Source organism: Lissotriton vulgaris, chromosome 3_1 (assembly GCF_964263255.1).
Source record: "Lissotriton vulgaris chromosome 3_1, aLisVul1.2, whole genome shotgun sequence".
Taxonomy (NCBI): domain Eukaryota; kingdom Metazoa; phylum Chordata; class Amphibia; order Caudata; family Salamandridae; genus Lissotriton; species Lissotriton vulgaris.
This window is the reverse complement of record NC_141689.1, coordinates 41,019,226-41,044,893: the sequence shown is the minus strand read 5'-3', so window position 1 is coordinate 41,044,893 and position 25,668 is coordinate 41,019,226. Positions and strand designations below refer to the sequence as shown.

General features: G+C 45.9%; 1 protein-coding gene across 4 annotated transcripts in view; it reads left to right on the top strand.

The window, feature by feature from the left end:
• The window catches only part of LOC147725893 (long-chain-fatty-acid--CoA ligase ACSBG2-like), a 680,835-nt gene that overhangs the window by 445,209 nt on the left and 209,958 nt on the right, over positions 1 to 25,668 (top strand). For all 4 annotated transcript variants that reach the window (XM_086960036.1, XM_086960035.1, XM_086960038.1 and 1 more), the window contains 2 exons: positions 6,654 to 6,774; positions 22,790 to 22,870. In XM_086960036.1, coding sequence (XP_086816162.1) covers positions 6,654 to 6,774; positions 22,790 to 22,870 — 202 coding nt within the window. The remainder of the gene's footprint in view (positions 1 to 6,653; positions 6,775 to 22,789; positions 22,871 to 25,668) is intronic.

Here is a 25,668-nt window from a genome sequence, read left to right as displayed (position 1 = left end):
CACAATGAGGGAACAGAGGGCAGAAAAACAATCACAACGAGGGAACAGAGGGCAGAAAAACAATCACAACAAGGGAACACAGAGCAGAATCACAATGAGGGAACAGAGGGCAGAAAAACAATCATGAGGGAACAGAGGCAAGAAAAGCGAGCACTCAACAAGGGGCGGAGGGAGAGCTTACCTGCGTTATCGAAGCTGCGGGACAGGGGTCACATAAGTTCCTCCTCCCCGGGATCCTGCGTGCGGGGCAATCACAGCGCTTGCAATCCAGGAAATGAAAATGGAAAGCTCGGCCGAGCCATCAAACGGGGTGCGGGAAGGCACTGCACGGGCGGACAGGGCAGTCAGCTCATCGGATCCAGTTCAGCGGCAGCCTGGGGAAATCTCAGCGCAGCCTTCCCTGGCAGCGCCGACCGGCCAGCGCCAAGAAGCCAAACAACAATCCACACAAACAGTGACAAACTGTGCCTGCTCCCGGCGCCAGCGTCCAGGAGAGACTCAGCGCCGGCTTGGGCCCTGCAGGGCAGAGGGACGCGTGCTGCTCCCAGGGCTGCTGCACCTTCCTGCCCGCTTCCTTTCATTCCCCTCTCCAGTGAATGGTACGCTCCCAGCTCCGCAGGAAGGACAGCGACAGCTGGTCCCCCTCGGAGCTGCAGTTACAATTTCCCCAGTAACATGGCGGCCGGCCTGAGGAGCGGGAGAGGGAGGGAGGGAGATGGGCTGCCATGGAGCGGAAAGGAGGGAGAGGGTCAAAGTGAAAGTGCTGCTCCTGCGGGGGTGATCGCTGCACGAGTCACTGGAGCTCGCATCACTCCACCCACTACTCTCCCACTGTGGCAGCAATGATCGCATCTCTCGCACACTTCCAGGGAGATGTCATGACCTCAAACAGCAAAAGTTAACTCTGCAGTAATAGCCAAACAAAAACAAACACACAAAGACGCGGGCAGATGGGCAGCAGGAGTCTGTAAGCCCCGTCCTTTTCGTATTGGGGGGGTGTTTTTCTTTAGAGAAAGAAACGTAAAAAAACACACCCCTAAATCCGAAAAGAACGGGGCTTACAGTGAAAAGAGATCGTCACAGAGACCTCTTCTCCAATGGCTGGCCGCCGTTTAGGAGGCGGCCAATGGAGAAGAAGGGCGGGTTTAAGCCTCGCTTCTCTGAGACATAAGATCTCGCCAGCGAAACTGCGCATGCGCCGCCTACCCTAGCCGAGACCTAAAATGGTATATTTGCATTTCTAATATCCGATCCTGCAGCAGTTCCATACATGACAATAGACCCAATTCTGGCCTCAATAGAAGTCGATGGAAGAAATAACGTCTCCCAATTACTTTTTCTAAATATCCCACTTTCCTCTTCTAAAATGTTAGCATGTATGCATAGGTGCAACATGACCTTAACTCAAGGAGCTAGAAAAGAGGACAGGTTGGATGGACTGCCGTTACTTATAGTGGGTTGTTGTATTTCTCTATGTTGTTACTTCCTGACTATAGGAAGCAGGATTATGGAAAATGTAGGGTACTTTAAAAGTTGTATGCAATAAATGGCAAGAAAAGAGACTGCTTACTATGAGTCCTCTATTTTCCTAAAAAAAACTGGATGAAGTTAACAACAAACAATGTTTTACATCTAAAAACCTTATGTTCTGTGTCTCCATATGTAGTGGGTGTTTAAAGTTTTCTGGGCTGTCAGAGGCAAACCAGAGTCTTTTCAACGCTGCTCTCCTAATGGAGAAATGAACAGAAAGAATAGTGACATCTGGGAAATGAGTACTCCTCAGCATTTCTCCAAATCCACCTCATAGTGGTCCCTGTTCGACATATCTCCCTGGATCCTCCTCATAGGTGGTGCCTGCTCGACATTACTCAGGATCCTCCTCATATCTGGTACCTGCTCTACATCACACCAGATCCACTTCATAACGTATCTGCTCAACATTACTCCGTATCCACCTCATTACTGGTGCCTGCACTACATTACTCCAGATTCACCTCATATCTGGTGCCTGCTCCACATTACTCCGGTTCCACTTCATAACGTGCCTGCTCCACATTACTCCGGATCCACCTCATTACTGGTTCCGTTCCTGATCGACATTACTCCAGATCCACCCCATATCTGGTACCTGCTCCACATTACTCCAATTTCACTTCATAACGTGCCTGCTCCACATTACTCCGGATCCACCTCATTACTGGTGCCTGATCGACATTACTCCAGATCCACCTCATATCTGGTACCTGCTCAACATTACTCCGTATCCACCTCATTACTGGTGCCTGCACTACATTACTCCAGATTCACCTCATATCTGGTGCCTGCTCCACATTACTCCGGTTCCACTTCATAACGCGCCTGCTCCACATTACTCCGGATCCACCTCATTACTGGTTCCGTTCCTGATCGACATTACTCCAGATCCACCCCATATCTGGTACCTGCTCCACATTACTCCAATTTCACTTCATAACGTGCCTGCTCCACATTACTCCGGATCCACCTCATTACTGGTGCCTGATCGGCATTACTCCAGATCCACCTCATATCTGGTACCTGCTCAACATTACTCCGTATCCACTTCATAGCGTGTCTGTTCGACATTACTCCGGATCCACCTCATTACTGGTGCCTGCTCGTCATTACTCAAAATTCACCTCATATCTGGTACCTGCTCCTCATTACTCCGGTTCCACTTCATAACGTGCCTGCTCGACATTACTCTGGATCCACCTCATTACTGGTGCCTGCTCGACATTACTCCAGATTCACCTCATATCTGGTACCTGCTCCACATTACTTCGGCTCCACTTCTTAACGTGCCTGCTCGACATTACTCCAGATCCACCTGATATCTGGTAATTGCTCGACATTACTCTGCATCCACTTCATAGCGTGCCTGCTCAACATTACTCCGGATCCACCTCATTACTGGTGCCTGCTGGACATTACTCCGGATATTTCTCATGTCTGAGCCAGCAGTCCTTTGAGACAGAAACAGAACAGAATGAATCTGGGTGTACGGGAGCTTTCACCCTCCAGGGGGGCCACTGGAAGCAGATTCAGGCTGTGTAGACAACTTGTTGCTGTTTTCTGCGGGAGAATAGCTACTTCTCACCACAATTGCTTCGGAATATCCTTAAATATAGGTGTGCCAGATTATTGCTTGCAATTTGATGGATAAATGAATGAGTGGATGGTAAAACACATTTTCAATCAATCAATCAATCAATCAGAGCATTTGTAAAGTGCACTACTACCCGTGAGGGTCTCAAGGTGCTAAGGGGTGCGGGAATTATGCTACTGTTCGAAGAGCCAGGTTTTGAGGAGTCTTCTGAAGGTCAGTAGGTCTCGGGTCTGCCGGAGGCAGATGGGGAGGGTGTTCCATGTCTTGAGAGCGAGGTGGGAGAGTGATCTGCATCCGGCGGTCACTCTACAGATACGGGGGACAGTGGCAAGGGAGTTGAGGATCAGGCGTGCGGATGCATTCTTGATGTGTTGGAGCCGTTTCAAGAGTTTGGCCGATGCTCCTGCATAGAGGGCGTTTCCGTAGTCCAGTCTGCTGCTGACGAGGGCCTAGGTGACCGTCCTTCTTGTTTCGGTGGGGATCCACTTGTAGATCCTGCGGAGCATGCGGAGGTTGTTGAAGCAGGAGGAAGAGACAGCATTGACCTGTTTCGTCATGGAGAGGGTTGAGTCTAGAATGACCCCTAGGTTGCGTGCGTGGTCGGTGGCGTAGGAGCTGTTCCTAGTGCGGTCGGCCACCAGGAGTCGTCCTTGGCAGAGGGGGTGGATCCGAGGATGAGTACCTCCGTCTTGTCCGAGTTCAGCTTCAGTCGGCTGTTTCTCATCCAGTCTGCGACGGCCTTCATTCTGAAAGAAAGCGTGCCAGTTGCCGTAGCTCTGCTCAGAAACCGGTGGCCGGTGCATCTAAATGCCAGTCCACCAATTAGGAAGGCTGGTAGTCTTACATCCATCTTCTGCCTCTTTAATCCACTGCCAGACACTCCCTGCACCTTTATCTCAGTGCTGCAGGTTCCTGATTTCTTCCTTTGTGACTGTTTTGCATTTTTCTTCCATCTTTCCATTTGTGTTTTTCCGTCTCTTGTTCCCAGTAAACTTCTGATGCGGAATAACAAGTGCAGGTCCCCAAAAATATGTGCCAGCGGCCCCAGCTGCAACCACCAGCTCAAATTAAACATATGTTTATGTTATAAACATAAAACACAGTTGATGGACAGAATGTAGAACAATGTCATACATTCACCCCAGTACAAGGATCTGGGCCTAAATCCATCGTTTTTTTGCACTCTACACCACCCTGGGTTAGACACTGGCTATATGCAAATCAGCTCTGACCCTGTGCCTCATGGGAACAGTCCAGTCCGAACTACCAAGCCATGTCTTTCCCGGGGCCACATACACGTTAAAAAGTGTAGGGCTTAGACATGAGCCTTGTGGCACTCCCTTGGTGAGCTCCCTTGAGATGGAATGAAGGGAGCCCAATCTGACTCCTTGTGAGCGGCCTGTGAGAAAACTCTCCAACCAGGACAGAGCCGCGCCTCCTATGCCCACCTCCCTCAGACGACCGAGAAGAATCTCATGTGATACTGTGTCAAAGGCAGCGGACAAATCTAACAGCATCAGAATCATCGAGCCCCCCCCTTCCATCCAGTGCCATCCTGATGGTATCGGTCACTGAGAGGAGGGCGGATTCGGTGCTGTGATTGAGAATAGTCTAGACCCCCCGCTGCCTCGATGTATTTAGACAGGTGGGTATTCATAGTTTCTCGGTCATCTTGCTAAGGTATGGCAGGAGGGAGATGGGTCGGAGGTTGGAGAGGTCTGCCACGGATGTGCCGCGTTCTTTCGAATAGGTTTCACCACCGCTTTCTTCCACTCCATAGGCACCCACCCTTCACTGAGGGAAAGATTTAATACTGACAGGATCTCTGGTCCAATCAGAGTACTCAAGGATGCGATCATTTTGGCGGGCAGAAAATCATCAGGGGACCCTGATTTTATGTGACTGATAAGGGAAGGGAGATCAGAGTCATTGATTGGCGGAAAGGTAGTAAGTGAGTAGTCTCCGAGTGTGGACAATTTGGAAGGGACAGGGATGTTGATCCTTTGACTGGAGGCTTTCATGATTTTATCGTAAATCATATTTATTTTATTCTCAAAAAACAAGGAAATGTAATCACAGAGGGACTGGGAAAACTCACCCGGGCTTTCACAGGCCACCGGCTTTACAAAGGCCTGTAATATTTTATACAGTTCCTTAGAGGAATTACCTGCCTCTTCAAGTTGCTGGTTGAGACTGTTCTTCCTTGCCAGCCTAATGTTTTTATAATAGTTGGATTGGGCATCCTGGTGAGCTTTCTTACTTTCCTCATTTCGGGTTCTCCTCAATATCTTTTCAATCTTTCTACATCCCTGTTTCTCTGCTCTAAGTGCCTCTGCATACCATACTCCTTGCTTAGAGGTGGGATGTTGTTTATGTAGCTTTAACGGGGCCAGTATATCGACTGCCTCTATAAGGGATTTATTACATTTGGAAAGAGCCGACTCTATGCTATCTATCTCAGTGAAAATGGGTCTCTTCCACACCCTCAGCAGCTCTTCCACTGTTATTTTGTGCCACTGTTGCCGCCAGATTGGCGGGAGAGGGGGTTTTTGTGGAGTATTTTGGGACAGTTGGAAAAAAGTATGTCCAGAGTGTGACCCCCTATGTGTGTGGGGCCACTATTCTGCATTTCTAAACCTAAGGTGAATAGATCAGCAAGCAGTATTAAGGTTTCTGGATGAGTGGGAATATCTATGTGAATATTAAAATCACCCAGAAGAATTAAATTTTCCTTTGCTTTAAAATGCGGTGCCAGCAGTTCCAGAAGGGTTAGAGTAAAGCCCGAAATGGGTCCCGGAGGGCGATAGACTAAGGCTCCTTTCCATAACATTTTTGCGGCTGAGCTTATCTTGAAGATCACAATTTCCATTGATGGACAGTGTGTTTGTTCTAATATAGTGACCTTAAAGTCCTCCTTATATAAAATGGCTAAGCCACCCTCAAATTTTATCAGGGTGGTCAAGATTCAGGAACTTGTAACCTGAGGGAACCCCTAACAATATAACTGGGACTGTGTGGGGTTTCATCCAGGACTCTATTAAAAAGCATATATCTGGTTGCAATGTATATACAAGGTCCCATACTTCAAGATGGTGTTTAGGCAAAGAGCGGACGTTCAGCAGAAAGCTCTTCAAACCGCACACTGATAAAAATTTCTCTGGTTTTCCCCTAACAATAGGTTTGACATGGGATGCTTGAAACTGACAATTTATACATGAGAAAGGGCCCTCTGGACATGGCCAGGAATCTCTATTACAGCCCTACCATGTGCTCTCTTCCTGTGCAAGAATTCAAGAGCTCTAACCGGTGAATGTCGCCATTCATGCCTTGTACCTGGTATTCTGAGGCTGCGCTAGAAAACCGAAGCAGCTGATTGGTCTACGACTCAGTTGTTTGAGGAGCTAAATTTGCAATTTTTGGCAGCTTCACTGCTTGTGCAGTGCAATAATGAAGTATGTTTTTGTTCAACCCATCTGACTATGTCTTTCAGATGATAGTTTTTTCCTGTTTCTCTTTTTTTCTGCAGGGGTTTAGCTGTTGGAATTTATGCCACAAACTCTCCAGAGGCATGCCGGTTTGTGGCAGAAAACTGCAAAGCCAACGTCCTTGTGGTGGAGAATTCAAAACAGCTCGCTAAGATTCTGGAGGTAACTTTACGTCTATACTTTACATCTTATGCCGAGTCACTCCCCAAGCTCAGATTTGCTCTTCCTGCTGACCTTTAATCCTCCACATGCACATTTAGGGAGGATATGTTCAGTAAATTTCAGGGGGACATAGCGGCCTAGCTGGAAGATGTTTCCAAAGAGCTAAAGGAGTTGAAACATAACCTTGGAGAATTGGGTCAGAGGGTCTCTACTTTGCAAGATGCAGGGGATGCTAGGTGAGGAAGAGTTGGTCTCCTTTCACAGGGCGGTGTTTCAGCTTAGGGACCAAAACATCAATCTGCAGGGCCATCTTAAAGACATGGAAAATAGATCACAATGATCTAAGATAGGAATAAGAGGCATACCCCAAGCTACTGAAAAAGGCAATATTGAGGACTACGTTAAACACCTATTCAACTTTGTGCTGCCTGGAAGACATTCAACTTGACAAAATACACGAAGTCAGAAGACCTTCCATCCCAAAAAATAACTTACCAGATGTTCGCACATGTGAGTATTACTTTAAGCAAAAAGAAGCACTTAAGGCAGAGGCATGCTCAACTAGCTCAGTCTCCTTCGAAGCAGCAACTATTTGGCTATATAAAGACTTGTCCACAATCATGTTGCAGAGAAGACGACAAATGAGACAAGCCACCTCGTTTCTGAAAGAGAAGGGAATAAAGTATTGATAAGGTGATCACTTCAGCTTATCCTTCATTGTGAACAAAACAGCGCAACCCTGCAGAGGTGCAAGCTGTCTTGGATTTGTTGGCACAGCCATGAGAATTCTCACCCACGAAGCATCAACAAATGAAAGCAGATGCCTCCCGCAACTGATGGGGAAGATGGGCCATAGTTCCCTTTAAACAATCTTCTCTCAGACCCTTACAGGAAGAGAATCCAACAAGAGAGGAAGATGGAACTAGACAAGCTGCCGCCTGATTAAGGATATGGATTTATAGGTCAAAGAGGAGCTGCAAACAAGTGAGTAAGCCAACAAAAATGTCTAGACAGATGCTTCCATGCAAGTGAATGCGTTTTGGACATTGCCAAAGATAAGAGTGAGATACAGGAGACGGGTGAGTGCAATGTTGATGGTAAAGCGGTCTAGGGCGAAGGGATGGGGAAACCGGGAAACTTTGATGGACAAAGGTATGTATGGACCAATTGAATGACCAGGCTTTCCTAACCCAGCTAATGAGAACTCCAATAGGGGTGAAGTGATGTTAGTTAGTTGTTGTTCTACAGTTTGTTTGTTGGGTCACTCTGATCGGGGGACATGATGCACATTCATAGTCACTGCATTTAGGGTACTAGACCCTCCTGGGGCTTGTGTGACAAAGTGGGCACCTATTTTGGGGAAGAAAAACAATTTCTGAGGTAGAGATGGTAACAATGCTCCGTTTTTTTTATTTGAGGGGCTTCATTTCCCAACTAAAAGGTTAGATCTACTTTTTGTTGAAAGAAGCTGACAGCGATATATGTCTTCTGCAGGAGACATATCTGAAACTAGACTGGATTCATCTCGGGTCTCGTTGGTTTACTGGACAATTTTTCTCTTCTAATAATGCTAACAGAGGAGAGATGCAAAAACAACAGTTGATGGACAGAATGGAGAACAATGTCATACGTTCACCCCAGTACAGCGATCTGGGCCTAAATCCATTGTTTTTGTGCTCGGCATGCCATTCCACTTCGAACCCAGCCATATGTAAATAAGTCTTGACTCTGCACCCTATGAGAACAGTCTAGCCCGAACTGCAAGGCCAGGTCTTCCCAGGACTGGAAACAAGCATCCTAGGACTGGTTTTGGGCTTTCAGCCCTCATCAGTCAGGATAGTTTGACTCCAGTGGCATGGAGAGCATGGGACCCACGTCTGGGCATACCCGTCCCACTCGGGGTTACAAATGCTAAAACAAAATTAATGGAAATAATGCAGAACAATGTCTTGCATTCACCCCAGTACAGAGATCTGGGCCTAAATCCATATTTGTTTGGCTCCCCATGACATTCCAGTTTGAACCCAGCCATATGTAAATCAGTCTTGACTCTGCACCCAATGGGAACCGTCCAGCCCGAACTGCCAGGCCAGGTCCTCCCTGTACTGTAAACAAGCATCTTTGGACCAGTTTTTTTGGTTTCACCCCTCATCAGCCAGGATAGCTTGACTCCAGTGGCATGGAGAGCACAGGATCCCTGTGACTAGGGGTGAATGTTTGCATTATCCAGCATTCTGTCCATCACTTGTGTTGGTGAACAGGATTGTCATCATTCCTCTGTTGCAAAAGAAACATTTAAAGGGAAGATGCTCAGCATGCAGCCTGACATACGAGGCTGAATTTTATCAGTGGAAATCTCAATAGGCAGCCATACCTTCACCCTAGGATTCACACACATTCCCAATGACAATCGAGAGAAATTCCTTAGTGAAGCACTATCGCTCATCGTGACATCACCGGATTCTGATACTTTAGTGGAAAGGGAACATAGTAATGGACTCAACAAAAGACCGCTCTATCCAACGAATGGGCCAAGCAGGCGCCCTCACCTAGAGGGACTTGGAGTGGATGAGGGTGCTTGGCCTAGTGGACATCTGACATGTACGGAACCTCACATGAGACATTTTTCACAGCCCCCCACTAATATTATGCTGGGCTAGACTACTTTATAACCTTGACAACAGTGCTGACCGACACACAAGGCAAAAATATCAAGACTACTGCCCTTTCAGATCACTCCCTCATCATGATCACACTGAGGAACCGTCACATTGACATCCGCTCTCGTACACTAAATAACAACATGTTGAAAAATGAGAAACCAAATCAGAGACAAGATTAAACACTGCTTACAAAACAATGATAGGCCAGAAACTCAGATTTTAACCCTGGGGGTCCATTAAAGGCAGTAAATCGAGGGAGCGGATCTCTCCAGCTGGAAGGTCTAACCATGAAAGAGGTGCAAATTGGAAAATAAAGAAAAAAGAACTGGAGGTTATATACAAAATGTCAGGCTCTTGTAAAATATGGCTTTAGCTATTCCTGACCAAGCAACAACTTAAGCCACTAGATATTGAAAGAGTGGACTATGCTCTCCTACGTGGCTGTATGACGTTGCAACGCAAACTATTACAACGCATGCTTTTAAAATGCGGTTTTTACAAAGCAAGCTCCATTTCAACGCATACTAATACAACACAAGACATTACAATGCATGCACCATTACAACGTAATTTACTATTCTAACACCGCTGGATGCTTACCTCAGGGACAGTGCTGGTCAGCTTTGTAATGGCATGAGTTTTAATAGCATACGTTGTAATGGAACTTGCGCAGTTTTAGCTGCATTGTAAAGGCATTGTGTTATAATGCGTGCATTGTAATAGATGTTTTCCCTACTACGCTTATGTCAGGATTATTATAAAGGAGGTAAAAAAGCTTGAAAACTACTTGTGTGTACACTAAGCGTGAAACATCAGAGAGGGGCAATCGAGTAAATAACTACAACCCAAGGGGACAAGATTATGACAATGTAGAGATAGCAAACACTTTTAGACAATTCTACACTGATCTACACTCATCCGAACCTCTCCCGGTCCAAAACTTTAAGGCCATAGTCATCGACAACTCATTGCCATCTCTCACAACCGACCAGTCTTTCATCCTTGAGGCTGAAATTTCCTCAGAGGAGGCTGTCACAAGAATTACCAAAATGCATACCAGTATGGCTTTATGGCAGCATTTTATAAGATGTTCTGCCCATCATTGCTGTGGATACTGAAATGTCTGTATAAATCTTTTACCTCCACTGGATGGTTTACACCGATGATGCGCAAGGCAGTCGTAACCGTGATGCCAAAGCTTGCAAGGATCCCACAAAATGTGAGACATACAGGCCCATATCATTGTTGAATATCGATTCCAGCAAGATGACTGGGGCCATGCATGCAGGGATTAGTGGACCCGGATCAAACAGACTTCAATCCCACACTGGGATGCAGCAAGCAACACCAAACAAATAATGCACATAACGATGAAGCATCATGGATTATAACACCCCCATTCTTGCTTTCTGCCGATGCTGAGAAGGCTTTTGACAGGGCCCACTGGTCCTTCCTGCTGGGAGTCCTGAGTAAACATGGTCTCGGGCCCAATTTATAGCTAGGATACGGAGTGGCTGCTCTGAACCAGTGGCAAAAGTTAGAACTAACGTGACTTTGCCACTGCCCTTTAAGGTGAATGCAGGGAAAGGCAGGGGTGCCCTCTGTCTCAGTTACTTCATGCCCTCTATATGGAGCCACAAGCAGGGAACATTCAATCAAACCCTCAGGTTACGGGAATATAGATGGGGAACCAAGAGCATAAGCTTGCACCTATAAGCTTATGACGTGGTGTTCATGCTCTCTGTACCCATGAACTCCATCCCGGCTCAAAAACACGAGTTAGAATCATTTGGCCAACAATCAAGATTCAGAATGAATGAACAAAAGTTGCAAATCATGAGCATCAACACCCCACAGGATATGCGACACACATTACAAAGCCTTCTGCCACTTACTTGGAAACAGCCTTATATCCCCTACATCGACTTAAGAAATGTCCCACCAAAGAAAGGACAGTCTCTCAGGCCTGCAACGACTCACTGAAGACAGCTCGTAGAAACCTGTGAAGTTGGCAAATGGGGGACTATCCTGGCTAAGCTGCATTGAAGCAGTTAAGATGGCTCTGCTATCCAAGGTTTCATTATAGCCTCAGAGTCCAGCTCGGGCTGTTAGCGCTGGAGCGTGCCTTTATTGGCAGATAGAACCCGTTACGGAGGGCTCTAAGGCTATTAGAACATTCTGCCCGTAGGGTATGTAGTGCGCTTTACAAATGCTATGATTGCTTGATTGATTGTGCAAGAATTTGGGGCAGTGTATTTGCATCCTTTCGGCTGAATTTAGAGACCCTGGAATCCTTCGTCTAACGCAAATTTACACAGCTTACCAGACTATCAGCTCACTGAGCAGACAGAGAAGACTGCCTTGAACAGAATATGCCTCATTTATGGGAGTTTGACATAGGGAAGCACAGCAAGGCACCTTGCTACGCTGCCGTACGCCAATGTTAAAGGGCAGGAATGCACTGTATATCTGCAATATTTGTGCTTTCCTGTCCTTTCACCCTGCACTGGTGCTGTTGCGGCAGCTTGACACCAACGCAGGCACCCTTGCACTATTGTGCCAGGGCACCTGTGATGTCAGCAGGATTGTTTTTTTGCAGGAAGGGGCACCTTCATGCACAAAACAATCCTACGAGCAAGGCACAAGTCCTATAAAAAGAAGTGGGAGGACTGATCAATTAAGACAACATGCAAATGACCTCATGACGTCACGATGTAGCGCTATAAAAGAAATAAAATACTGCTATTTAAATTTTTTGTGTAAATACTGGTACAGACTAACCCATCTGACAGTCTTACAGTGTCTGCATACATATCCAGGAACAGAACAAAGGGAAAAGCATGCCTTTCTTAAGTACTTGTGAAGAGATGGTAAGCTGTGTGCCTTTGTTTTCCTCTGTGGCATTTACATTCAAATGTAAGGTTCCAGGCGGCCCCCAGTCAGCGTATACAAACAAAAGGAGGGCGGATGGTCCCGTAAACTTTGCCCAGCTGGAGGTGAAAAAAGGCTCCCTCGCTGCCTGCGTGTTGCTGCTGGGAATGGAAAGCAGGCAATGTGCAGGTGCTGATGAACGTGTCCCTGTGTCTGAAAATTACACCGGGACAAGTTCAGCATATTTCTCTGGGGCCCAACTTCTTGGCAGGGGGGACAGTATCAACCCTGTGAAAAGAGTGGGGTAACGCCGTGTACCTGCGTGTGCCCCCGACTTGAGCCCTGCCTACGAGGCATTTTCCTCTTTTCTTTGTGGTGCTTGGGTTATCCTCAGTGCCAACCTCACAGCTGTAGGGGCTTAGGTCCAGTTGTTCTCTTAAGCCCTTTTACTTTTCTACCTGTTGTTATGCAGATAAATCCTAATTTGTTCACCTGGACACAGCTCTCCTTTTCATCATTAGGCGCCTGGGTTGAAATCTCCATGGCTAATGCTTGAATCATGATGTGGGACCTACCATGGAGAATTAAGGATACAATGGCCAATTAGTTCCAGATCTGTTTCCAGCTCCCCGCGGCTTTGCCAGACTGGATGATCGCAGCCCGTTGCAGCACCGGGCTAGGTTGTCTTTATTTGGCATTGCCAAAGTTTCACTCCATGACCTACACAAACAGAGCAAAAGCAGCAAGAGCTTTAGCGTGAACTGCGGATAAAGCGCTGGTTTCCACAGTTCAGTGCTTGGCGCTACACGACAATGGCTTTGGTGGTGTGATGTGCTACAACCGGTCCCTGTCTCTCCATAAGCTTCACTTGAAGCGCTACACCAACAGTACAGAACCATTAAGAGCTTTATCATGGGCTATGGAGAAAGGGGGGACTTGTGCAGTTAATTACTTGGCGCTACACAACCAAAATCTTTGGTTGCGTGAGTTGCTAGGACTGGTCAGTTGCACAGCATTTTCTGTTACCACCCAACTCTAGACCTGGCCCAAGATGTTTTATCTAATCTGAATACTGGGTACATGATAAGATATGATTAAACCCTATCAATGCTCATAAATTAATGAATTAAATATGGAGGTTCGGTTGTTCCCCTGCAAGCCATGCATGTGTTGTCTGCCAGCCACTGGCTGCTCCGCCTTTCAGCAGCTCCATCTCACTCTGCGACAGACCTACTCTTCTGTACCTGGTAGAGCCCTAGAGCATTGGTTCCTAACCTGTGGTCCAGGGACGTCCTGGGGGTCCATGAAGCCTCCTCAGGGGTCCGTGACTACTTAAAAAATTAAATAATATTAACAGATTAATAGTGTGCTTATAAAAAAAGAGCCTAAATGTGCAATTGACAATTTTAAAACGTACTGTAAATGTAAAGGAATTTCAAATTGGAGGTTAAAAATCAAGTTAGTATCCATGGATTGAATTGCGGGAGCAGTGCAGGTGCATCAAACAGAATATGGTATGGATGATGAGTGGCCTCAATAGAATTTAGAAAAGCTCCAACCTTTCCATTAAAACTAAAATGTAGATTTCTTTATGTATATGTGTTTGGGAATTAAATATAATAGGTAATGATTTGTGTATTTGTTTGATGAATGTTTTTTTCTGTATTTGTTTTCTGTATTGTTTTGTGGTTCAAATCCTCGGCAATCCTTAGGCAGGGGTTCCTGGCTTCCAGCAAGACTCATTGGGGGGTCCCCGGGTTATAGTAATGAATCAGTGGGGGTCCTCGAGTTTCCTGTAATAATAAGGTGGGGGTCACCAGAAGTCAAAAGGTAAAGAACCCCATGCCTAATGCTTCACAAGGAGCCAAGAGTTGGGTCTGAGCAAGTCCACCTTTTGAGAAGCTGCCACAAAGTCTTTATAATGTTGAGGTCAAACCGTAAGGCTAAGGTGGTCTTGCTGATTATGCTACCTATTGCGATGTAAACAAGAAGATTATTCCATTTTTACAGCACTCTTGTATTTTCAAAAATTTGAAAGCCAGAAAACTTCTCTGTTCCACTTCATTACGAGCACAATTGGTGTCATAGATTTGGTAATGTCCTAAACTAGCAGTACGAGGGTCTGTAGAGAGCAGTAAAGTGAACCCTACCAGCTAAGCATCAGTACCTGACAATACGAGGAGCCGTAGAGAGCAGTAAAGTGAGCCCTCCCAGCTAAGCGTCAGGACTTGACAATACGAGGAGCTGAAGAGGGCAGTAAAGTGAGCACTGCTAGCTAGGCGTCCATACCTAACAATACAAACATCAGTACCTGACTATACGAGGAGCTGTGGAGGGCAGTAAAGTGTGCCCTGCCAGCTAAGCATCAGTAACTGACAATACGAGGAGCTGTGGAGAGCAGTAAAGTGTGCCCTGCCAGCTAAGCATCAGTAACTGACAATACGAGGAGCTGTGGAGAGCAGTAAAGTGAGCCCTGCCAGCAAAGCATCAGTAACTGACAATACGAGGAGCTGTGGAGAGCAGTAAAGTGAGCCCTGCGAGCTAAGCCTCAGAAGCTGACAATACGAGGAGTTCCAGAGGGCAGTAAGGCGAGCCCTGCCAGCTAAGCGTCAGTACATGACAATATGAGGAGCTGCGGAGAGCAGTAAAGCGAGCCCTGCCAGCTAAGCATCACTACCTGACAATACCAGGAGCTACGAAGGACATTAAAGCGAGCCCTGTCAGCTAAGCGTCAGGAGCTGACAATACGAGGAGATACACAGGGCAGTAAAACAAGCACTGCCAGCTAAGCATCAGAACATGACAATGCAAGGAGCTGCGGAGGGCAGTGAAACGAGCCATGCCAGCTACGCGTCAGAATCTGACAAGACGAGGAGCTGGGCAGAGCAATAAAGTGACCCATGCCCTCAGACACCCTTGCGAGTGTTATGTATCATCATGGGGCATTGCTCCTCTTGTGGGCGGCGCTGCTGTCCCTCACAGGCCCCGCAGGGGGGCTCTTTAGCGGAGATCTTTTTAGGAGGTGCCGCTGTTGTGCTTGTGGGTGTGAGGGCCTAGGGAAGTTGAGTGAATTAAAATGACCAAATGGTGCCCAGAACCTGTTTTTAATCAAGGGTCCAAGTGGTCAATTAAAAGGGTGTACGTCCTGGAGAATCCCTGTCGAAGCAAATAAAAGGGGCGGTTGCGTAACTGCCCCTTTTATTTGCTTTGACAGGGACACGAGGAGCAACGCCCCATGATGATACATAACACTCGCAAGGGTGTCTGAGGGCACTTTAGATAAAAGGAGGATTTCCCTCTCTGCACCTGACACCAACCAATAGAGAAATGACATACAAGCCTCGTTCTATCTCTATAACTTCTCTATCTTTGTAACCAAATTTGGTTGATCCTTCTCTCCACTCCAGAGGAACTGTTACCACTTCAGTGTAGACACATATATTTGAGGGAGCATTGGTACTGGACCTCGTTTTCCTAATTATGCTCCCTGTCCCCCCTCTTTTTTGTGTTAGGAGCTAAGCATCAGTACCTAACAATATGAGCATCAGTACCTGACATTACAAGCAGCTGTGGAGAGCTGTAAAGTGTGCCCTGCCAGCTAAGTGTCAGTAACTGACAATACGAGGAGCTGTGGAGATCAGTAAAGTGAGCCCTGTCAGCTAAGCGTCAGAACCTAACAATACGAGGAGCTGCAGAAGGCAGTAAGGCGAGCCCTGCCAGCTAAGCGTCAGTACATGACAATATGAGGAGCTGAGACGAGCAGTAAAGTGAGCCCTGCCAGCTAAGCATCAGTACATGACAATATGAGGAGCTGAGACGAGCAGTAAAGTGAGCCCTGCCAGCTAAGCGTCAGTACCTGACAATACAAGGAGCTGTGGAGAGCAGTAAAGCAAGTTCTGCCACCTAAACATCAGTATGTGACAATACAAGGTGCAGCGAAGAGCAGTAAAGCGAGCCCTGCCAGCTAAGCGTCAGTACCTGATATTACGAGAAGCTGTGAAGGTCAGTAAAGAGAGCCCTGCCAGCTAAGCATCAGTACCTGCCAATATTAGGGGCTCCGTAGGGCAGTAAAGCAAGCACTGCCAGCTAAGCGTCAGTACCTGCCAATTCTAGGTGCTGTGCCGGGCAAGAAAGCAAGCTCTGCCAGCTAAGCATCAGTACCTGCCAATACAAGGAGCTGCGGCAGATAGTAAAGTGAGCCCTGCCAGCTAAGAGTCTTTACCTGCCACTACGAGGAGCTGTGGAGGGCAGTAAAGTGAGCCCTGCCAGATAAGCATCAGTACCTAACAATATGAGGAGCTGTGTAAGGCAGTAAAGGGAGCTCTGCCAGCTAAGCGTCCGTAACTGACGACACGAGGAGCTGTGGAGGGCAGTAAAGTATGCCCTGCCAGCTAGTCGTCAGTACCTGTCAAAACGATGAGCTGAGGAGAGCAGTAAAGTGAGCCCTACCAGCTAAGAGTCAGTACCTGACAAGACAAAGAGCTGTGTAGGGCAGTAAAATTAGCACTGCCAGCTAAGCGTCAGTACCTGTCAATACGAGGTGCTGAGGAGAGCAGTAAAGTGAGCCCTGCCACCTAAGCGTCAGTACCTGAGGCACTGCCAGCTAGAAGTCAGTACCTGACAATACGGGAAGCTGTGGAGGGCAGTATAATGTGCCCTGACAGCTATCTGTCAGTACCTGACAATTCGAGGAGGTATGGAGGGCAGTATACTGAGCCCTGCTAGCTAAGCATTAATACTTGACAATATGAGGTGCTGCGGAGGGCAGTAAAGCGAGCCCTGCCAGCTAACCGTTAGGAGCTGACAATATGAGGAGATACGGAGGGCAGTAAAACAAGCACTGCCAACTAAGCGTCAGAACCTGACAATGCAAGGAGCTGCAGTGGGCAGTAAAGCGAGCCCTGCCAGCTGAGCATCAATACTTGACAATACGAGGAGCTGCGGAGGGCAGTAAAGTGAGCCCTGCCACCTAAGCGTCAGTACCTGACATTACGAGAAACTAAAGAGGGCAGTAAAGCGAGCACTGCCAGCTAAGCGTCAGAACCTGACAATACGAGGAAGTACCGAGGGCAGTAAAGCGAGCACTGCCAGCTAAGCATCAGCATCTGACAATACGAGGAGCTGCAGAGAGCATTTCAGCAAACAAATGATGGATGGAATGCTGACAATACAAACATTCTCCCCAGTCAAAAGATCAGGGTTAAATCCATCTTTCATTTGCCCACTACACCACCCCAGTTTCGACCCAGCCCTATGGAAATCAGTCTTGACCCCGTGCCCCATGGGAACAGTCCAGACCAAACTGCCAGGCCATATCCTCCCTGGACTGGAAAGAAGCATCTGGGACCGGTTTCAGAGTATGTCATCCTTCTTCAGCCATGCTGGCTTTAATCCAGTGGCACAGTGAGCAAGGGACCCACATCTGGGCATATCCATCTGGAGAGCAGTACAGCGAGTGCTGCCAGCTAAGTGTCAGAAACTAAGAGTACGAGGAGCTGCGGAGAGCAGTAAAGCGAGCCCTGCCTGCTAAGTGTTAGTACCTGACTTTACAAGGAGCTGTGGACAGAAGTAAAGCAAGCCTTGCCAGCTAAGTGTCAATACCTGACTGTTGGACTTGGCCCTTTTTGCAAGTCCCATTTCTAACACTGACAATGCGAGGATCTGCAGAGAGCAGTAAAGTGAGCTCTGCCTGCTAAGCATCAGTACCTGACAAAAAGAGGAGCTGTTTAGTGAGCCCTGCCAGCTAAGCATCAGTAAATGACTGACAATACGAGGAGCTGTAGAGAGCGGTAAAGTAAGCCCTGCCAGCGAGACATCAGCACCTGACAATACGAGAAGCTGTGTAGAGCAGTAAAGTGAGCCCTGCCAGCTAAGCGTCAGTACTTGACAATACAAGGAGCTGTGTAGAGCAGTAAAGTGAGCCCTGCCAGCTGAGCATCAATACTTGACAATACGAGGAGCTGCGGAGGGCAGTAAAGTGAGCCCTGCCACCTAAGCGTCAGTACCTGACAATACGAGAAACTAAAGAGGGCAGTAAAGCGAGCACTGCCAGCTAAGCGTCAGAACCTGACAATACGAGGAAGTACCGAGGGCAGTAAAGCGAGCACTGCCAGCTAAGCATCAGCATCTGACAATACGAGGAGCTGCAGAGAGCATTTCAGCAAACAAATGATGGATGGAATGCTGACAATACAAACATTCTCCCCAGTCAAAAGATCAGGGTTAAATCCATCTTTCATTTGCCCACTACACCACCCCAGTTTCGACCCAGCCCTATGGAAATCAGTCTTGACCCCGTGCCCCATGGGAACAGTCCAGACCAAACTGCCAGGCCATATCCTCCCTGGACTGGAAAGAAGCATCTGGGACCGGTTTCAGAGTATGTCACCCTTCTTCAGCCATGCTGGCTTTAATCCAGTGGCACAGTGAGCAAGGGACCCACATCTGGGCATATCCATCTGGAGAGCAGTACAGCGAGTGCTGCCAGCTAAGTGTCAGAAACTAAGAGTACGAGGAGCTGCGGAGAGCAGTAAAGCGAGCCCTGCCTGCTAAGTGTTAGTACCTGACTTTACGAGGAGCTGTGGACAGAAGTAAAGCAAGCCTTGCCAGCTAAGTGTCAATACCTGACTGTTGGACTTGGCCCTTTTTGCAAGTCCCATTTCTAACACTGACAATGCGAGGATCTGCAGAGAGCAGTAAAGTGAGCTCTGCCTGCTAAGCATCAGTACCTGACAAAAAGAGGAGCTGTTTAGTGAGCCCTGCCAGCTAAGCATCAGTAAATGACTGACAATACGAGGAGCTGTAGAGAGCGGTAAAGTAAGCCCTGCCAGCGAGACATCAGCACCTGACAATACGAGAAGCTGTGTAGAGCAGTGAAGTGAGCCCTGCCAGCTAAGCGTCAGTACTTGACAATACAAGGAGCTGTGTAGAGCAGTAAAGTGAGCCCTGCCAGCTAGGCATCAGTGTCTGACAATACGAGAAGCTGTGTAGAGCTGTAAAGTGAGACCTACTAGCTAAGCATCTGTACCTGACAGTATGAGGAGCTGCGGAGAGCAGTAAAGTGAGCTCTGCCTGCTAAGCATCAGTACCTGACAATATGAGGAGCTGTTTAGTGAGGCCTGCCAGCTAAGCATCAGTACCTGGCAATAATAGGAGCTGCGTCGAGCAGTAAAATGAGCCCTGCCAGCGAGGCATCAGTACCTGAGAATACGAGAAGCTGTGTAGAGCAGTAAAGTGAGCCTTGCCAGCTAAGCATCAGTACCTGACACTACGAGGAGCCGTGGAGGGCAGTAAAGTGAGCCCTGCCAGCTGAGCATCAGTACCTGACACCACGAGGAGCTGTGGAGGGCAGTAAAGTGAGCCCTTTCAGCTAAGCATCAGTACCTGACATTACAAGGAGCTGTGGAGGGCAGTAAAGGGACCCCTGCCAGCTAAGCATCAGTACCTGAGAATACAAGAAGCTGTGTAGAGCAACAAAGTGAGCCCTGCCAGCTAGGCATCAGTACCTTAGAATACGAGAAGCTGTTTAGAGCAGTAAAGTGAGCCCTGCAGCTAAGCATCAGGGCCTGACAATACGAGAAGCTGTTTAGAGCATTAAAGTGAGCCCTGCCAGCTAAGCATCAGTGCCTGACAATACGAGAATCTGTGTAGAGCAGTAACGTGAGCCCTACTAGCTAAGCATCTGTACCTGACTGTATGAGGAGCTGCGGAGAGCAGTAAAGTGAGGTGTGCCTGCTAAGCAGCAGTACCTGACAAAACGAGGAGCTGTTTGGTTAGCCCTGCCAGCTAAGCATCAGTACATGACTGACAATACGAGGAGCTGTAGAGAGCGGTAAAGTAAGCCCTGCCAGTGAGACATCAGCACCTGACAATACGGAAAGCTGTGTAGAGCAGTAAAGTTAGCCCTGCCAGCTAAACGTCAGTACTTGACAATACAGGGAGCTGTGTAGAGCAGTAAAGTGAGCCCTGCCAGCTAGGCATCAGTGCCTGACAATATGAGAAGCTGTGTAGAGCAGTAAAGTGAGCCCTTCTAGCTAAGCAGCTGTACCTGACAGTATGAGGAGCTGCGGAGAGCAGTAAAGTGAGTTCTGCCTGCTAAGCATCAGTACCTGACAATACGAGGAGCTGTTTAGTGAGCCCTACCAGCTAAGCATCAGTACCTGGCAATAAGAGGAGCTGCTTAGAGCAGTAAAGTGAGCCCTGCCAGCAAAGAGTCAGTACCTGACACTACGAGGAGCCGTGGAGGGCAGTAAAGTGAGCCCTTCCAGCTAAGCATCAGTACCTGTCACTATGAGGAGCCGTGGAGGGCAGTAAAGTGAGCCCTGCCAGCTAAGCATCAGTACCTGAGAATACAAGAAGCTGTGTAGAGCAGCAAAGTGAGCCCTGCCAGCTAAGCATCAGAGCCTGACAATACGAGAAGCTGTGTAGAGCAGTAAAGTGAGCCCTACCAGCTAAGCATCAGTGCCTGACAGTACGAGAAGCTGTGCAGAGCAGTAACGTGAGCCCTACTAGCTAAGCATCTGTACATGGCAGTATGAAGAGCTGCGGAGAGCAGTAAAGTGAGGTCTGCCTGCTAAGCATCAGTACCTGACAATACGAGGAGCTGTTTAGTGTGCCCTGCCAGCTAAGCATCAGTACCTTGCATTATGAGGAGCTGCGTAGAGCAGTAAAGTGAGCCCTGCCAGCTAGGCATCAGTACCTGAGAATACGAGGAGCTGCGTCGAGCAGTAAAGTGAGCCCTGCCAGCTAGGCATCAGTACCTGAGAATACGAGAAGCTGCGTAGAGCAGTAAAGTGAGCCCTGCCAGCTAAGCATCAGATTGCACTAAGAACAGTCTGAGTTGAAATGACCAATGCCCTTTCCGGTCTCTGACACTATTTGTGCACACTCTCTCACTGGATAGATCTCCCTCTGCTGACCCTGCTGACCCTAGCAATCACTATGGTGTTAAAATCTGCACCATATTCATTCAGCTTGTGGAAGACAAACATCAGTACAAAATATCAGGTCACCGGTTCTACAAAGAGTATAACAGACTAAGTCCAATGTGCGGTGAAAGAGATGGACAAACCCCCCACCATACAAACTCACACCCCTATGCATGGAAAGAAAAACGTAAACAACCCCTTTTCCTGTCAAACTCCTCATTTTTCATCCGTAAACTTCAAAATGAGGGTTCAACTGGCAAGTAAGTACGTCAAACAAATTGACCACTCAATTATATCTGCTTCTCAGTGAATGAGGCAAGCCGCTTGACGAATGAGAGAGACCGCTCAGTGAAAAGGTAGGTTGATCAGTGAATGAAGCAGGCTGGTCAGTTAATTAGACAATGTGAACACACCATCACAATATGGACGCAAGAGAACACAATTAGAACACAATAAAGTACCACCACAACAACACAAAACCACAGATAAACTCAACAACACAACCCAATCTATGAACGTACAACAACTATCCAAATACAGCACAAAATCAATGTAAACAGTGCATCAAAACAATAAGAAAATATAAAACACATTGCAGTGTAGCATAAAACACAGCACAAAACACACCACAATTGTATTTTGGTAGTGTTGTGCTGCCGTTTGATGTTGTTTTATTAATGTTCAATTGCGGCTGAGCTGTATTTTTGTTGTTTTGCTTTTTATTTGTGTTTACTGTTGTGGTGCGCTAAATGTTGTTGGTGTATTGGTGTGTTGTTCTGATGTGTTGTTGTTCTATTTTGTTGTGTTCTGTTATTGTTAAACTGTGTTGTACTAGTGTTTTGTTGTTGTACCTCAACTGAAGTTGTTCTGCTAAACATCTGACACAATTCCACCTCCACAAACCAACTTTCATGACACTGTTGGGGAAGGGGTTTAACACTAAGGACATCTAATAGCGACAACCCAAGAAATGTTTTGTAATCCAACCTGTACGTTTAGGTTGTAATCCTGAGTGCTCTGGCTGTCCTGGGGCTGGGGCAAGATGGACGTGTATGACCACAGCCCCCCATAACGTGTGTTGACCCCAGGCCTCTTCCTGGCTTGCAAACCTCAGCTGCCCATAGTCCTGAAAGTAAAGAGGTGAAGAGAGGTCCAAAAGTCTTGGGTATAAAGATCCACCACCTGGATGTTGTGGGTGGAGGAGAAAGTAGCATCAGTCCTGATACACTCCAGAACCAAGTCTTGATCTCTTCAGGAATGTGATGAAAGGGACATTCAATACCCTGGAACTCACTCTCTTGCAGCTGGTCACACAAACACCTGCTCAGGATGAACATTCACCCTGCCCTCACTCACTGACCAATTACTGACCATCTCCTCACCCAGAGTCTGTGTATAGATGACTTGAAGCCGCGGGTGCGTGCACACAGGATACCATGCACAGCGTCTCCACCCTACATGTCCCTCTTATTAACAGTTGGAGTAGGACACTTGTGCGGTATCTTCAGTTGTGGTGTTTCTGGGATGTTGACGTTTCCCGTTGGTATATTTCAGGTCCAACACCAGCTGCCCCATCTCAAGGCTATTGTGCAGTACAGCGGTGAGCTGGAAGAGGAGAGACCCAACCTGTACACGGTAAGAAGACTACAAAGTGCTTGATGCACCATTGTACGTTCCTTGTATCCATTCCAAACATTCAAGTTTCAACTTCTTGTTTACCCAGACTTTTAAATGCAGGCAACTTCGGCACAACTCCCATTCATAGGCCTGGCTGGCCTTGACATCTCTTGCTCCGGGCATAGGCCATGCACTCGTAACTTGTTATTTGAATCGCTCATTCGTGGGGGCCACATTTGGATTCTATTTCCACCACCGCATTTAAACAGCCACTCTCAGACTAGGCTGCGCAGGCCACAATGGGAACTAATATGAAAACAAACACAACAGAAATTAGAAATAGAAATGTAATCCTTCTGTTTACCTCCCACCATTCAATTTTTCCCATGTTAAGTGTTACCTAGCAAAGTGAACATCTAGACATTATTTACTTACCATCTGCATTCTTTTGCCACAAAAACTTCTAACATAAGCACAAAACACATTTGTTTATTTAATTATATCTACAATATCACATCTATATTAGTATGACTCATTGTTTTTATTAGCAAATTGTTCTTTTGCAAAACAGCATTTAGTTTTCCCGTGTGTTGTGTCAAATTCAGGTGTACTTGGTTGATTAGTTTACATGCTTCCCACAATTTACATTATTACGGTTATGAGAATTACTTCACAAGGGGTACATAAAAAGTTTTGTCTTTCCCCTGCTTCACCAACTCCCCCTTTGGTGATTTTATCACCACAAAATCATCCCAACTAAATTTCTAAAAACATGTTTCAGGTTTTTTTCTCTTTTGCTATTGCTTAAACATTAGTATCTTTCATACTTTGTCATTTCTCTTTATACTCTTCTAACGCTATTTCTCCCATTTCACGATCTCTCTGCATATTTTTTCAATGTTATCTTTTATCTGTTTTTCAGTTGTTTTTTTCCTAAACATATGCACACTAATCTTAGTATTAATGCTATTAATATTACTATTGTTACTGGGACTAATATTTTTCCTACTAATTAACTACCTTTTTCTGCTAACCCCTTCTTTACAGCAGAAAAACTCTTACCAAGTTTCTCTAAAACACCATCAACCTCCAGTGGAGTAATTTTTTTATGTAATTCAGTAACATTCTTAATGTATCTTTGAGTATTCTGACTTTTGTCAGGTATGTAGGTAGAACAGTGTTGCACTTTCAGTACTCCGCAAGCTCCTCCTTCTTTTGCTAACAGAATATCAAGCGGAAGTCGATTTTGCATCACCATAGCTCTCATGGCAACCATTTCAGTAGTTACCATTAAAAATCCTCTGGCAGTATTTGTTGATAAACGATTCACTATTGTTGATAATGTTTGAAATGTATTTGCATTAAATGATATACCCACTACTGGTATCAATGCTCCAAAAATATCACCTATTATCTCTGCAAAACCTTCCCTTCTTCTACGTGTTAATGATTTACCTATCTCATGAATTCCTTCAGCTCCTCTAGCTAAATGAAATATTTTTGGAAAGACCAGACCCACATACCAAGTCCCATAACAATGATTAGGAAACCTATAATAAGCTTTGTTATTACACATAAAATAAATCCCTGGAAATACAGGATCATTTACACCTTTAAATCCCCATAACCCCATGAATATGTACTTGTCTTTACATTCACTTTCACCGACAAAATAATTGTCATACATGGTGTTATCTCTATGAATACACAATTGTCCTTGTTGAGGCAAATCTAAACCTATTGTTACATTAGTATTACTTTCTCATGATTTTCATCTTCAAAATTCCACATTGGTGTTTTCAATTTACTTTCAGTTGCTTTTCTTTGATATTTTATTCTTCTGTCCTTAACCATATCTAAAAAATGCCTTTTCCTCCTTGTGCATTTTGCATGTTTAATTATATCTAAAAGCATATTCTAAAGTAATTTCATTTGTTTCAAGAAAATGTTCACCAAAAACTTTACCAGATTTCACTTTGTTCAATCCATGTGTTATAGAAAGCTTAGCAAAAACATCATCTACATCTGAATAAAATATTTTAATTTGCCTGTTTTATAAAATAATTAGCTAATACACTGCAAGGTATTCCATAAGTCAAAGGAAGGTTAATGATACGTTACACCTTCTGATACAGACCCAGGTAACTGCATACAAACATAGCAGAGTCGAATGTCCATGGTTTCCACATATTCATATAATCTAGTAAAAACATTTTATGAAAAATCATTAATTGATCTATCTCTATGATGCTCGGTATTATCCACCATCTTTATATCACTCTTTAAATCATGTATCTTATCACTCTTGGTTTTATTATGTTCTCCATGTAAATGTTCAGAACTCGGTCTAAATGGAAAAATTATTGCTAAAAATGAACCTTATAAGCATTAATAAACCTGTATAATAAAAACATATTTAAACCGTTTACGAAAAATGCCACATTTAGATCTTCTCTTACTATTTTCAGACATTTAGCACGTTTAAAAAAAAATATTAACAAAGTCTTTTTCACACTTAAAATATGTGTCCTTATAAATCCACTTCTTTTGTACTGTCTCTTTTACTCTGTGGAAGTATGTCTTTGAATTCTTTTCTTTTGCTATGTCTCTTTTCTTTCTATTTTATCAACCTTTTGTTTAATTTGCCATCCTTTAGTTTCCAGTACGATCACATTTTATTTCTAGTCACCTTTTTAACTCACCAAATTCACCTTGGTGCTCTTGACTGCTTTCCACTTCCTCTATATCAGGGAGTGCAACATAAGTTCATTCAGGTAATTTATATTTCAGGTTTGGTCTCCTCACTCTTTGTGGCC